This window comes from Lepisosteus oculatus, chromosome 4, assembly GCF_040954835.1.
Source record: "Lepisosteus oculatus isolate fLepOcu1 chromosome 4, fLepOcu1.hap2, whole genome shotgun sequence".
NCBI lineage: Eukaryota > Metazoa > Chordata > Actinopteri > Semionotiformes > Lepisosteidae > Lepisosteus > Lepisosteus oculatus.
Genome location: NC_090699.1, coordinates 30,382,872 through 30,397,488, shown reverse-complemented (window position 1 = coordinate 30,397,488; position 14,617 = coordinate 30,382,872). Strand labels below are relative to the sequence as shown.

The 14,617-nt window shown below is 44.0% G+C and overlaps 1 protein-coding gene across 2 annotated transcripts; it reads left to right on the top strand.

Moving 5' to 3' along the window:
• The first annotated feature begins 34 nt into the window (after positions 1-34).
• Positions 35-14,546, top strand: pyroxd2 (pyridine nucleotide-disulphide oxidoreductase domain 2). 2 transcript variants are annotated; one of them, XM_069189044.1, is made up of 17 exons: positions 35-322; positions 1,768-2,034; positions 3,875-3,894; positions 4,190-4,283; positions 4,473-4,546; positions 6,971-7,126; positions 7,567-7,720; positions 8,029-8,090; positions 8,611-8,708; positions 9,068-9,209; positions 9,358-9,492; positions 9,656-9,728; positions 9,887-10,043; positions 10,659-10,810; positions 11,652-11,758; positions 12,833-12,953; positions 13,431-14,546. In XM_069189044.1, exons 2-17 carry the CDS (start codon positions 1,926-1,928, stop codon positions 13,505-13,507), a joined length of 1,731 nt encoding a protein of 576 aa, XP_069045145.1. In that variant the 5' UTR covers positions 35-322; positions 1,768-1,925; the 3' UTR covers positions 13,508-14,546. The 2 variants fall into 2 exon arrangements, with proteins under 2 accessions (XP_069045145.1, XP_069045146.1); XM_069189045.1 differs by lacking the exon at positions 35-322 and adding an exon at positions 1,532-1,687.
• Positions 14,547-14,617: the final 71 nt, after the last annotated feature.

Here is a 14,617-nt window from a genome sequence, read left to right as displayed (position 1 = left end):
GGCTTCAACAACGTGACTTCTTTTCTCCTCAAAGGTATCATCACCTTGTCGTGGTGAGGAGGCTGGCGTGCTCAAAGGATCTGAAGAGCTATGCCGGCGGGAGCTGAAGCTGCTGGTAGGGAAACCCAAGCCGGACAGGGTCTTCAGTGATGGGCCAGGCGCAGAGTGGTACCCTGGCACTCCAGGCTGGAGGTTGATCATAGGGTTTACACCCCTATATCGTAAAACACTGTCTGTTGCGACACGCCAACGATTAGCCTCGAAAGCTAGCCGGCGAGGCAGTGGACCGGCTTCGGTTCGGGATGCCACCTCAGTAAGTACAGTAAGTAACGTGACTTTTTAGGTTGCTCCTCACCCCCGCGTCCCTCTGTGTAAACACGTGTTTAATGTTTTCGATTTTCAATGTCCTTCCTTGTAGTTTACATTTTTTTTATCCCCAGGTCTGTTTCTCGCTGTTGATGCTGAAATAAATCTCTTTGTTGACTGTCATTATCTTTGAGGATTTTGAATTGTTGGATCAGGTCCTCTAGTAGTTTTCACTGTAAAAGATTAAACAAGATTCAAAGATTCAATTCCTCAAACGACAACACGTGCTGCTTCCCAGAAGAGTACTTTATGTTGGAGACGGATAGTATACTAACTAATGCAAATTGTAATATTTTTGGGTTTGGCGAGGACTGACACAGTGATTCAGACGCTCGTTTGAATGAAAAACGGCGCTTTTATTTTTCGGACGAGCGTCCGGCACAGTAAGCACAACCACAGCGAGCAGAGAGAGGGAGGGAGCGAGAGGGAGAGAGAGGAAGAGAGAAAGCAGCACACTGGGGTCAATTCGGGTACAGTTACACGGGGATGGGATGGCAATTGGGTACAAGTATAAGAAAAGGGGTGCGGAACCAGGCATCTACACGAATCCGGACGATCTCACCAAACTGTACGCCCGTTTTGCAGTGGGTCAGCGGCTTTCCTCGTCCCCGCCCTGACTCCTATCCCGCCCCTCGCCGCGTACCCCAGCCGGGCGCTCTTCGGCTGCAGCGCCAGGTGAAGGCGCAACAATATTGACGTGCCTTTTTCATGTTGAATGGCATATACAGTAGTTTGGTGTACGACGGAGAACTCTGTGACATGTGACGCAACGTATATTTTCGTACTACAGTAGCATCTCCAAATCTAGCAAGCTCGACGTTCAAGAGGTGACAGCGGTTACAGTCGCTAAAAGACCTGGGTTCGAGCCAATACAGTGAGGCACGAAGTAGGGTGGGAGCGGCGAGGGCACAAGCCCTAGAACCCGAATCCGTTACAATAACAAAAGGACAGACAATGAAATATGTGCTTCCATAGTACCCGTATGGAATAGCGCACTGTGGGCTTTTTTTAAAAAAGTTTTTAAACACCAGAAATACAAAAACGGAGACAGAATATGAAATAAGATACAGAAATAGACACTTCACATCCAGAGGAATTTACAATTATAAAAGCTGAAACTTGTACTTTTTACATATTTCCATAGTATGTCCTTTTTTCTTAAAAGAGAAGCTCTTCTTAGCTCAGCTGGCAAGACCTGGGTTCGAGCCAATGCAGTGAGGCACGAACTAGGGTGGGAGCGGCGAGGGCACAAGCCCTAGAACCCGAATCCGTTACAATAACAAAAGGACACTGAAATATGGGATATTTCGAAGTCGCAAATGTAAGATACTAAGTCGGAATTCTGAGTTACTAAGTCGCAATTCTGAGATACCATAGCGCGTTTTTTTTACACTCTGGCAGAAACGGGCTTCCATACTCGCCTGAGCGAGGGAGTGTACGGTAAGTTACCTTAGCTCAGCTGTCAAGTTCCCTGGTGCGAGTGGAGACGGAGGCCAGGCGAGGGGAGAGACGTGCAGAGCTGTGCGGACCTGAAGTCAAAGACCTACACAAACGTGGCAATGTGGGGACCGCTTTCGAAAAAAGCAGCGCTTTTCGCCGGGCTACTCACCAGGTGCCGGCACACGGCAGTACTTAAATCCGAGTATGACGCTATAGTGATCGGAGGAGGTAAGTGTAATGGCGTGGGAGAGTTTCTGTTCTTCCTTATTGCTGTGCCTTGTCTTTTGAACATTAGTGGTGTAATCAAAGGGCATGTTAAGAAACATAAAAAAACATTTAGTTTTACAGGTCGCTTATAGAAGGATAGTTATTGATCAATACGTTTTATTAACCGTAGTTTGATTTAGACAACCTATTTTGCGTATGTTGAAAACGAAGTCTGCCATTCTGACAGGTTATCTGAAAGTACACCTGTACTATATATTGGCATGAGAAAGAAAATTATATTTCTTTAATATTTGCATCGATCAAAAATAGTTATGTTGTTCTCTTTCTGCTACAACACGCATAACACTCTCCATCTACATGTCTACTAAAATACTCGTAGGCCTATACATTCGTATGGGAGCAGGTACTGTATAGGGCTCAGGAAAAGGGGTTAAACAACACATTTATTAACCAGAACCGGGGAAAGGTATACAAACAGGACAGGGATTACAGCGCTGCACCTACTGTACACCCTGTACACACATGTTAGAGAAATGTTTTAATCGTTTCAGAAAGACATGTTTCGACATGTGTTAAACAAAAAAAAAGTGTTGAAATGTTTTTATTTACACATTTACACTTCAAATTGACTTCAGGTGTTTTTGAGAGAGAACGTTTATATGTATTAAAAGTAAAATGCATATATTAATACTACAAGTCGTTTATTTGGACAGTTTCACTTGACAGTGTAACCTGTGTGAAAAGGGAAATTCATGTGACTAAACTCGTACAGTATGCCCCGCTGGATAGTTTGTGTAATAATTTATTAGGCTCATGGCAAAAGTTTATTTCCAACTACAAGCCTGGGCATCGTGACCAAAGACCGTGTTTTATTGTATTTTTTGGACTTTGGTGTGACCTGTAAAACAGCCACATAAAACATGGCATTCTGTGTTCTTGATATCCAATTGTGAAATGTGTACATTTTTACACTTAATATTTTCTGTGTGTCCGGTGAGGATACTAACCTGTAGTATTCAACGGCCAAGACAGAGTAACTTGTTGTGTGTGTTCTGCTGATTTAGTCTGGCTGAAACACCTGGCCGTGGTACAGAGATGAACTGTAAACACTGTAGGGGCTTGTGGTTGAATGGCAATTTACCTCCGGTGGCAAAGTTAGGCCTCCCAGTGTCATGAGATTTGCTATTTACCAGTATAGTTCAGTCTGAGATCCACTTAAACGACATGCAACACCTACACCTGTGCATCACCCGCATCATAAACTCTCTTTATGGGCCGTGTCTGACCCAGTACAGACAAGCAGATTCATAAATTCCCAACCTGTTAATAATGAGCACAGTCTGTTGCACATTTAAAAATCTTGCAAGCTGAGTGTCTAAAAACGGGACGAACCGTGGAGAGGCAGGAGAGCAAAAATGACCCTAATGCTTAGCCGTGGAATGGGAAAAAGGCTCGGGCTGGTTTGTGCAAAGAGTTCAGGAGTGCCGTATAGAAACCCATGTCCTCGGGTAGCGGCTGTGGGGCGACCTGGTGCTAGGCGGGTCTCAAGACATCCGAACGTCAATGCTGAGCGCTGACAACTGAAAGAGCCAGAAATATAAAGCCCCAGAGAGCGAGAAACACTGGAAGGACAGCCAATAACCGGAAATGAGAGACAGGACAGAGAAGGAGTGCCCTCTGGCTGCAGAGGGTGTGACACTGAGCAGTGCTTTCTTGAGATGGCCTAGCGTTCATGTCACAGAGTTCAGATATTTCTTGAAACTGACGAATCATGAAAGCAGAAGCATTAGACCTGTCCTCAGATCCAGCACTGACTCCCTTCTGTTCTCTGTCATTTCAGGACACAATGGACTGGTAGCAGTAAGTAGACTTTTCAAAGTTTTAATTGACAGATTTGACCTTTTTACCCCATTATTCATTCGTATCATTCCTCGCCCACTATCTGGATTCCTAAAATGCGATTTGGTTGCCTGCCGTCTGTTGAGATTATCTGGGGTTATGAACCTCGAGAGTTCTGGATTTTCAGCTCTATTGTTGAAACAGTGTTTACGCTTTCCGAGTGAGGCATGTGTTTGGTGCCTGCCGCTGTGCTGCGCGGCTGGTTGTGCTGAGTGTGGCTGAGGCCAGCTCCCAGCTCTAATGTGTTGCTGTTCAGGCAGCCTACCTGCAGAAGGGAGGTGTGAACACAGTGGTTCTGGAGCGCCGGCACGTGATCGGAGGAGCAGCAGTGACGGAGGAGCTCTTTCCAGGTGAGGCGTCCCTGCACCTGCGTCACATGGCAGTGTCCAGCTGCACGGGTTAATGAAGGGATAGATGCAGAACAAGAGAGAGCAGATAAAGGGGTCTCTCAGCAGGATCTGGATAGCTTGGTATATCTGGCAAACAGAGTGACTGTCTCCATTTGCGAGACCGAGTGCCTCATTGCCTCTTTTTTCCAGGCTTCCGGTGCTCTGTGGCTTCTTACGTGCTCAGCTTGCTCAGGCCTCACATCTACCGGGACCTGGAACTGAAGGTAAGGAGGCTTTGGAAATTATTTGAAAGCACAGATACCTCAGAGTTGGTGGCAGGGTGGCCCAGTTGTTAGGATTGCTGCCTCACAGCGCTGGGGCCCTGGGTTCAGTTCCGGACCTGGGTTGCTATCCGTGCGGATTTCCCTGTGTTTGCTTGGGCTTCTTCTGGGTTCTCCAGTTTCCTCCCACAGCCCAGAGATACTGGTAGGTCAAGTGGCTTCTGGGAAGATTGGCCCCAACGTGAGTGTGTTCGTGTTTGTGTCTGTGTGTCTGCCTTGCGATGAACTGGCGTGCTGAGCAGGGTGTCTCCTGCCTTGCGCCCTTGCCAGGGTAGGCCTGGCGTTAATTTCTGAGATAGGCATCCTGTATTGGATGAAGCAGTTCGAATGGATGGTACCTTAGATTTGGAAATTCAGGTCCATAAAAAAAGAGTTCCGTAGCTGAGAGTTTCAGTAGGGTGGTGCCATGTTTATTTGACTTATAGTATAGGACAGAGAAATGACAACAGAGAACAGAAAGACTAGACTTCCTGTGCACTCTTTACATGGTCAGAAAAACCAAAACAGAAATTATTTACTGTATATTTGTGAAAGTCTACTTTAATAATAATAATAATAATTGCTTACACTTATATAGCGCTTTTCTGGACACTCCACTCAGGTAATGGGGTCTCCCCTCCACCACCACCAATGTGCAGCATCCACCTGGATGATGCAACGGCAGCCATAGTGCACCAGAACACTCACCACACATCAGCTATTAGTGGGGAGGAGAGCAGAGAGTAATGAAGCCAATTCATAGATGGGGATTATTAGGAGGCCATGATTGGTTAGGGCCAATGGGAAATTGTAACCCCCTAGGGGTTACACCCCTACTCTTTTCAAGAAACGCCCTGGGATTGCCTCTTTTTTTTAATGAGCACAGAGAGTCAGGACCTCAGTTTTACATCTCATCCGAGGGACTATACTGGGGCATTAACACCTCTTCCAGCAGCAACCTTAGTTTTTCCCAGGAGGTCTCCCATCCAGGTACTGACCAGGCTCACACCTGCTTAGCTTCAGTGGGTTGCCAGTTGTGAGTTGCAGGATGATATGGCTGCTGGCTATGGCTATGGATATTTAAGGACTCCAATATAATTTTGAAGTCTCTGATGGAATTTTTTAAAAAATATTAATATTAAGGAAAAGGCTGTTTGGACAAACATGCCTTAAAAGCCTGTCTGGGTCTGATTCTTTCAGATAACATGGAGAAAAGGTTGAACTTTAACTCTGAGCTAGAGAGCAAAGTTCATAATCAGTCACTGGTTCTGTAACTCATCACTCCTTTTACTGTCCTACTAGTAGTCAATACTGGGAATTAATAGCCATAACTAAGACCTCTAGAGGGCGTTAAACAGTGAGAAATATATTTGTATACGTAAGCTTTGAGATGGCGGGAAGGTAAATTCCAGGGTAAAGTTTGAAAAAGAAACTGTGAACATCTGAGTAATGAAAGTTGGTTCAGGCAAGTGAAAATGTTAACCCTATACCAGACTCTCTGTGTTCATTTGGCAAAGCAAAAACTTAATTGTACAGAGCACTGTTATTTTACCACATAGCTACATCACTATACTATTTAATAAAATATCTAAGGAGCTGTATATGGAAATCAGCAACAGAGAACATTTATGATCTTATTATATTTAGAAAACACATTTAAACTTTTTTTTTGCATGGCACTGTTCTTCTGTATTTGACTTATGCAAGAGAATTTCAGAAATGATGTGAATTAAAATATAGAGTAGGAATGATTATGATGATATACTCTTATTTGACATTAATTTAATTCCTAAAGGGCTTTTGTATTGGCTTTTCGTTTGTAAATTTGTTAGAAAAACAAAATGATAGAACAAGGCAATTACTTTTGGGTGCTGTATGAACTTCTGTTTGTTCCACCTCATTCGTAATTGAAATACAGCTGACAGTTAATGTTGATTGTCCCCAAAACTGTTTGATTCAGCATTTTATCCTCCTGTTACCTAATTTCCCCTCTACTGCTTGTTGAGTGAGAGCTGTACTGACATAAATATTTTCAGCATAAAACAGATGTGTGATGGACTGGCAGAAAATAGCACATGTGGCATACAAAAATGATTTCCATTTTCCAGCCTGATCTTTGTGGATCTCAGAAGCCAAGCAAGGCTGTGTCCATTGAACTAATAAAAAATACCTGGTTGATTTTCTTAGTGGACCAGTAGGTGGCGCTCCTCTCTCTCGACCGGACACACTGTGCTGTAGAGAAGGTGGTGCCAGATAGAAATATAATGGACTTAATCTAAAGCACAGTTTTGTTTGGAGAAAATATATTGGATTTACAGCTGAGAATACCATACATATATTCAGAAACTTAAAAATGGCCTTGACCCTTCTCTTTCCCACTCCCAACAGAAACATGGTCTGAAGGTGTACCTGAGAGAACCCCACGCCTTCACCCCCTTGTTGGAGGAGGGAGTGGGGGGGCGCCCCCCGCGATCACTGTTGCTGGGGGGGGACATGGCACAGAACCAGCGAGAGATAAGCAAGTTTTCTGAATTGGATGCCAAGGTAACGTCAAATAAAGCTCACAGAAAACAGATTTTCTCTTCAATTGCTGAAGCACAGGCCTGGGTAGGGTCTGCAAGATTGAGGCCTCACTCTGGTTTGATTTTACAGTTTAACAACTTACAGTTCAGTACTTAGTTAGAAATATAGTGCTCAGTACATTTCATATTACAGTACATTTCTCGTATTTATGGCTTTTATAGAAAAGTCTGTAAAATCCACAAAATAAGAAAGTCTTTTCAATGTAATAAAAATGCCTTGCTTGTGTTAAATTTATGATGAATAAGCTCTAGTGTGAAACTATCAAAAATGATTCTACAAATAAAATAAATCATTAAAACTTTTGTTTTCAAAACGAGCATCCATATGATGAGAAGAAGTCACTCAACAGGTGGTTGTCTGTGCACTGTATCTCAGCCCCTTCCCACAACCCTCTGTCCCAGGCCTACCCTGTGTACCAAGCCCACATGGATAATCTGGCGAGCGCCATAGAACCGCTGCTGGATGCCATGCCTGTCAACATTCCTGGGATCACAAAGGGGTCACTGAAGAAGAGACTGTCAGCACTGAAGACACTGAGGCCACTGCTGCAGACTGGTACAGAGACGCTGGAGTCTGTCCACACTAACAAGCAGGGGAAGACATAAACTTCTTGTCGTCCACAAAGAAACTTTCAGTATCAGCTGAATTATTTCAATTGTTCACATATGTTATGAATGTTTAGTGAATGTTTTGAGCGAAGAAAAACATGAAAACCCATCTCTATTATACACTGCTCTAGTGGCTGCTAGAAGCTCTCAGTCCAAAACATGGGAGTTTACCAGCCAGTAGAGGGCGCCAGGCTGATTAGTCGACGTGTCTGCTTCATTTCCTTGTTGAGATTTTTCACTCGTATTTTTTATAAGGTCTAAAACTTGGAAAGAACATCCCTGAATTCTACGAACTCCTAACAGCGCCTATAACAAAAGTAAGCAGTTTTTTAATTTAGATTTTTCTTCAGTCTGGAAGATTGAACTGGAGGTATTGACATGCAACAGTAATCCAGAGCAGAATAAGCTCACATTTATCACATTTTGATGGTGAGGTCACTGCTACAAATCATGTCTCAGTTATCTTCAAGCCTAAGTATTGCAATATTTTAATGCATTGGTGATAATTTAAATATTTAAGTCTTCTTAAATACACAGTGGTTTACGACCATTTTATCATTGATAAAAAATGTGTTATTTTTAATAGCTTTTAAAATGAAAGGCTTTAATGCTAGCTGAAGTGTCTATTGATGTTCAGGTTTTCCAAGATGTTTTAACTAAGGTTATTTTCCAAAAAACAGGGAAAAATAGGAAAATATGATATGAGCAAGATCAACTGTATTACATTTTATGTAGCTCACAGCCACAGTGAACTACTGTGGCTGGGGAATGTGGATTTGCAGTTGAGAAAGAAATGTTCTGGTGGAGGTGCTGACGGGCTGCTCTGTGCTCACTCAGATCCTGGACCGCTGGTTCGAGTCGGAGCCGCTCAAAGCCACACTGGCCACGGACGCTGTGATTGGCGCCATGCACAGCCCCAGGGCACCCGGCAGCGGGTGAGCAACTGCTCTTCCCACAATTCCTCCTTCTAGTGCCTGTTTGAGTGCGAAAACAAGAGAAGTGGAAAACTAGGCAGAAGACACCTATAACCAAAGGTAGAAGACACGACTTTACCCAAAACTTGTGAGTGCTTCACTTTGGCTTCCTCTGCACATCCTGCCTTAGGTGGAGAATGGCTTTCATAGTACTGAGACTGTAGATGAGGCGCACTTTAGGTTGGTCAACACAGAAGTTGTTGTTGAGGGTAGCTGGGATCAACTGACTGTCTTTTGCCAGCTGGAATGTGTGCCATTGTTGTATCTGTGTGTTTAACCTTCCTGCCCATCACCTTTCTCACAGTGTCAGTTTCTTGCAGTTACGTGCTCCTGCACCACGTGATGGGGGAGGTGGAGGGGAAAAAGGGCGCTTGGGGCTATGTGGAGGGGGGCATGGGGGGTGTGTCGCAGGCCATCGCCAGTGCTGCCCGTGCCCATGGAGCTGCCATTTTCACTGAGCAGGTAAAGAGGCCGGCTCCTTCCTGCTGCGTCCATTATGTGGGTCAAGAGGCTGGACATTGCTCCTCGTTCTGTCAGAACAGAGTGTGTGTCCTTGTAGCAGCATCGCTGAGGGTGGTGTGATGGATCTCTCTCTCTCTTTCTGTCTCAGACTGTGGAGCAGGTTCTGGTTGGTCCCGATGGGTCCGCAAAAGGGGTTGTTCTGAAGGACGGCACCGAGATCCACAGCAAAGTGGTTCTGTCCAATGCCACCCCACATGTCACCTTCAGAGAGCTCACTCCTCAGGTTGTGACTCACTGGGCACAATTCACCCAGTCCGTCTTCCTGTGACTCCTTATGTACCCTTTCCCCTGTTCTCGGTGTACGTGGCTTGTTTCAGTGGTTCTGGCAGCTGGGATGGAATGAGTGTCTCTAAGGTGTGCAGTCAATACTGTTTTATTCCTTGTAGGACTCGCTGCCATCAGAATTCATTAAAGCCATCTCTCAGATTGACTATGCCTCTCCTGTCACCAAGATAAATGGTAAGCTCAGAGCAGACGAAAGGCTTTGGCTTGTTTCACTTCTTTCCTTGAGAGCTACATGCGTTCCATAATGAAGTCCAATCTTTTATGATGTACCTAATCTTTCAATTTTTTTTATCCCATCCCACTGTAATTCGTTTTCTTCTCAACTCTCACAGTTGCTTTGGACAGTTTGCCCAATTTCCTGGCTGCCCCCAACACACCAGACAGGAGGCCTGGCCCACACCACCAGTGTTCGATCCACCTGAATTGCGAGAGCATAGAAGTGTTAGAGCAGGCATACCTCCAGGCCACAAAGGAGCGCCCTTCCACCAGGTCAGTTCGGACACAAGCCAAGGAGAAGGACGTGGTTTCTAAACTGTTACCACAGCTAATTCTGAGTTTGTGGTGTCCAGGTTGCATGACATCAAGCTGCCTACAGCAGAAGAAATCAACAAGAGCCACACCCCTCCACAAATAGCATACCGATCAAAATGAAATTGTAAAGTTCATATTGTTAAGTACAATTATCCATTAAATTTAAATTTTAAAAAGCGGTTTACAGGTAATAGGGACTCCCCTCCACCACCACCAATGTGCAGCCCCACCTGGATGATGCGACAGCAGCCATAGTGCACCAGTACACTCACCACACACCAGCTATCAGTGGGGAGGAGAATAGACTGATGAAGCCAGTTCATAGATGGGGATTATTAGGAGGCCATAATTGGTAAGGGCCAATGGGAAATTTGGCCAGGGTGCCAGAGTAACACGGCTATTCTTTTTCTGAGGAACACCCTTGGATTTTTAATGACCACAGAGAGTCAGGACCTCGGTTTTACGTCTCACCCGAAGGACGGCTCCTTTCAAATCCCCTAAATTTTGAACCCCTTCCTGTGCAAGACGGGCCCCCTCTCATTTGTAACCTTGTTCCCCCTTCCACCCCGCCAGACCCATGCTGGAATTGTGCATCCCGTCTGTGCTGGACCCCACTCTGGCGCCCCCTGGCTGTCACGTGGTGTCTATCTTCAGTCAGTTCACCCCCTACTGGCTGGAGGGCAGGGCGTGGAGGCCAGAGGACCGGGATCAATACGCCGACGTAGGTGAGAGGCAGCAGGAAGCAGCTGGGACTCGGCGTCAAGACGCAGAGAGACGGTGGCAAAGTTATCAGACCACTTTCAGTCTGGAGAATGTTCTGTCAGGTTTCCGGAGTCCAGAGTACTTATTAAATAAAAGCAGTGGATTGCGGGACTAACCTTAGATAAATGCAGAGATGAATCTGGTTTAGGTTAATCTTTAGTGCATGTTGTCTGAACCGCAGTGAATAGTTATTTTCTAAATTATAATAATTATGTTTCTTTGAAATGTATTTTTTTTAATAATTCATTTTAGGCCTAGCTCTCCTTTATATTTGCCTGTATATTGGTGAAGTTTTTAAAGACGTCTTCTTGTTTTGTGTTTGCTCAAGTGGGATTTTCCAGTGTATTTTACAAACTTCAGTGGTTTTGTTACTACGTGCACTAAGAGGAGCACTTTCATTAGTTTCACTTCCAGGCAGTTGGAAGTTTCTCAAAACTTAAAATCTGCTGTCTGGTGGCGGTAAACTTGAATTAATGTACACTCTCAAACCCACAGTAGTTTTTAGGCTTCATTAATGAAGGGTAGTGAACATTTAACTCATTGCTCATTTTCGAGACAGTCATATCAAACCTTACCTCATAAATTAAATTACAAATCTGCACATTGGATGCTGCACATTGGCGGTGGTGGAGGGGAATAAATATATATTAACCTATATTTTCCTGTTGAGCACTGTTCTGTCCTTTGTGGGAAGCAAAGCATCTGGAATTGTGGTTGAAATGCAAGAAGAGAGCAGGATACCCAGTTTGTCCTGCTCGGTATGAGGTGTGTGGTGAGGGCTCAGTGGGATCTGTATTTCTGCAGTTTTTGACTGGATTGAGCGCTATGCCCCTGGCTTCAAGAACTCGGTAGTGGGCAAAGAGGTGCTGACCCCACCTGACCTGGAGAAGATCTTCGGGCTGACAGGAGGGGTGAGTATCAGGAGGTGAGGTGTTCTGTGTGCTGGTATGAGAGACGGGTCAGGAACCTGTGTTTCAGATCCTTGTATCTCTTTATATTGTGTTTAGAATTGCTGTACATTTTTACAGTTTGAACAGTGCAGGACACAAGCTTATAGTAAGAGAGGGGACATGACTACAATCTGAACTATGTATGTGAGTCAAAGTAACATTACACCCTGACTGCTCATCAAAGCTATGTCTTTTTCTGGCGCTGATATGAACAGTATTGTTAAGCGGCTCTTAAGACTCACTTTTTGAATGTTTTTAAGTAAAGCTTGAAGTTTTGATTTAAAATATTTACTTATATTGACTTTACATATCATTTGGAAATCAGGAAAACAGGACATTGAAATGAATGAATACTTTTGCAAGGCTGTCATACACATCTTTAGGACAAAGCAGTAGAATCTAGACGTTGATCTTACTTGAAAGGTTTTTGTGGGTATTTGACAATGTGGAGAGTTTAAGAAAATGTAGCAGGTTTGGGAAATATGTTACTAATGAATGTGTTAAAGATTGATTTGGATATTTGAAAACACACATAGCATTACCATTAAGAGGACCATGCTACATTACTCAATACCCAGAGTCACTGCCTGTAGAGCCATCGCTACACAACATGTACTTTTTTAGTGTAGTTAGCTTTTTTTTGCAATTGATTAACCTCATATGAGACGGGCTCTTCTGTGGGTCTTTTTGAGAGTGGTCCCTTACAGAGATCGGTGAGATGAAGGGGGTTCTGCACAGCCATCTGCTATTTTAAATTGAGATTGTATTGACTGCCAATGGGGAAAAAAAGCAGCCCATAAAATGTGGAAAAGATTTGAGAAAATATTCAGATGACAGACATGGCTTTTGTTTCCTGCGGTCTAGATTGCTCAGACAGACTTTAAGACATGGCTTCAAGAAAGAATGCGCAGTCACTCTGTGTCTTTGGGAAAGAATGACCTATGTACAAAACCTGGCCTTGAAAACCAGTTTTCCAGATTGAAATTCCTTTCTGATAACAGGAGTGCAATTTATGTTTCATTTCTTTTCTTTCAGAATATTTTTCACGGAGCAATGTCACTGGACCAGCTCTATCTGGCACGGCCCTTGCCATCCTTCTGTGACTACCGCTCACCCGTCCGAGGGCTGTATCTGTGTGGGAGCGGAGCCCACCCAGGTCTGTCGCTGGACAGCAACCCTTTAGAAAAACCTCACTGTTCGCAAAATTGTTTTCCTTAAAAGGATCCTGGGCACATGCAACCTTGAGAAGTGACTTATTTAGGGTCCTGTCAGACTTGTAAAAAGCTAATGCCAGATTCTTTTATAAGAAATGTTTTCTGGATTAAGAGATAATACATAACGTTGATCGCCATATCATTTCCTTGACTTTTCAACAGGCTTTTTATCTATCAGTGTCAGAAGCAGATGGCTGATATTTTCGGGCACATCATTTACAATGATTTGCAGACTGTCTGCGGTTTGAACAAGTAGCTCAGAGAGATGAATCAAAAGTATGTGAATATGAGATAAAGCGTTGCAAGAGCAGTTTATGTCTGATGACTGTGTACTGCTGCCTTAGTAGGTAATGCAAATATCTTCCATTTTGGGTCATGGTTAATCTCTCTCCCTCTGTTTCTCTGCCCCTGTGTGCCAGGCGGAGGAGTGATGGGCTCAGCAGGATGGAACGCTGCCCTGACAGTCCTGGCTGACCTGCGGAGAGGACGATCTTAGGCTGGGAGGGAGCTTTAGATGTAGTCCTGTCATGCTGCAGCACCACTGTAGAGCTCTGTCCTCTGATGGACCATAGATCAGGGGTCTCCAACCCTGGTCCTGGAGTTCCAGCAGATTTTGAAGGTCACCATTCAATTGCCAGTTTTTAAATATAAGAAAAAAATACATTCTGATCAATTACATATAGACAATTTGCTCAAATAGCTACATTTGTTAAATTAAGGGATTTAGAGATCATTTAGGACTAAATTCTAAGTACCCTTTAGTCAGAGGTCTCTTAATTGAACAGATTTTTAACAAAATCAACTTTATTCCACAATGAATATCAGTCTTACACTGAGTAAACACTCTACAGTAACATGAAATGTCAATTAAGTTAAATAAAAAAGGTAATCAATCTGTTTCAATCCTTTCGCTGTGCAAGTGGATGCCTGGGCTGGATTTGCACAATTAAAGAGTCCCCCCAAGCCCTACTGCCTGCTGTCTGTGCGCTCTTTTCTGTGTCCCGGCTCTGAAACTGTGCTAATCCAGTCGTCCACAGGAGCTCAAAGGGACAGCTTTTTCCTCCTTAGCCCCAGTACAGGGCCCACAGTCCTTTCCAGCGCTCCTCTGCCATAGAGACACCCCATTTGATTACTCGTTTGATTCATCAGTATCTTACAGGCTTTGCCCATCTTTAGAAAGAGGTGAGGTATGAGACCGGGGCTGTCCAGGACGAGGGATGGAGACCCATGCCCTAGACTGTCCATTCTGATTTGGAGTCCACACCTGGATTTTTCTGGGAAACATTATTTTATTTCTAGTTTCATTCTGCTTACGTGTCACATCTTATTATTTATGCAGTATGAGTGTTGCGAAGGGAGTTCACAGGTCATTATGCAAGAGGAACAGAGATGTTGAGGATACAAGTGCTGTGCGGAAATGTCCTTGTGATAGGATGATGTTGTTTTCCTTTTTCTCATCTTCAATTGACTGTTTTTAAAGCCAGAAAGTCTCTGTTATTGACAGATGGCAATGCAATAAACCCTTTGTGAATGTAGACTCCAGTTATAATATATTTATTTAATGGAGTGTCTACAACATGCAGCTCCAACCCTCAATCCATCAGCT

What these genes read in the sequence shown, in the direction of transcription:
- pyroxd2 (XM_069189044.1), top strand. Translation starts at nt 1,926, where the DNA reads ATGTGGGGACCGCTTTCGAAAAAAGCAGCGCTTTTCGCCGGGCTACTC. An exon ending in GACGGAGGAGCTCTTTCCAG is followed by an intron (nt 4,284 to 4,472) that starts GTGAGGCGTCCC and finishes TCTTTTTTCCAG; the next exon opens with GCTTCCGGTGCTCTGTGGCT. An exon ending in CTGCCATTTTCACTGAGCAG is followed by an intron (nt 9,210 to 9,357) that starts GTAAAGAGGCCG and finishes TTTCTGTCTCAG; the next exon opens with ACTGTGGAGCAGGTTCTGGT.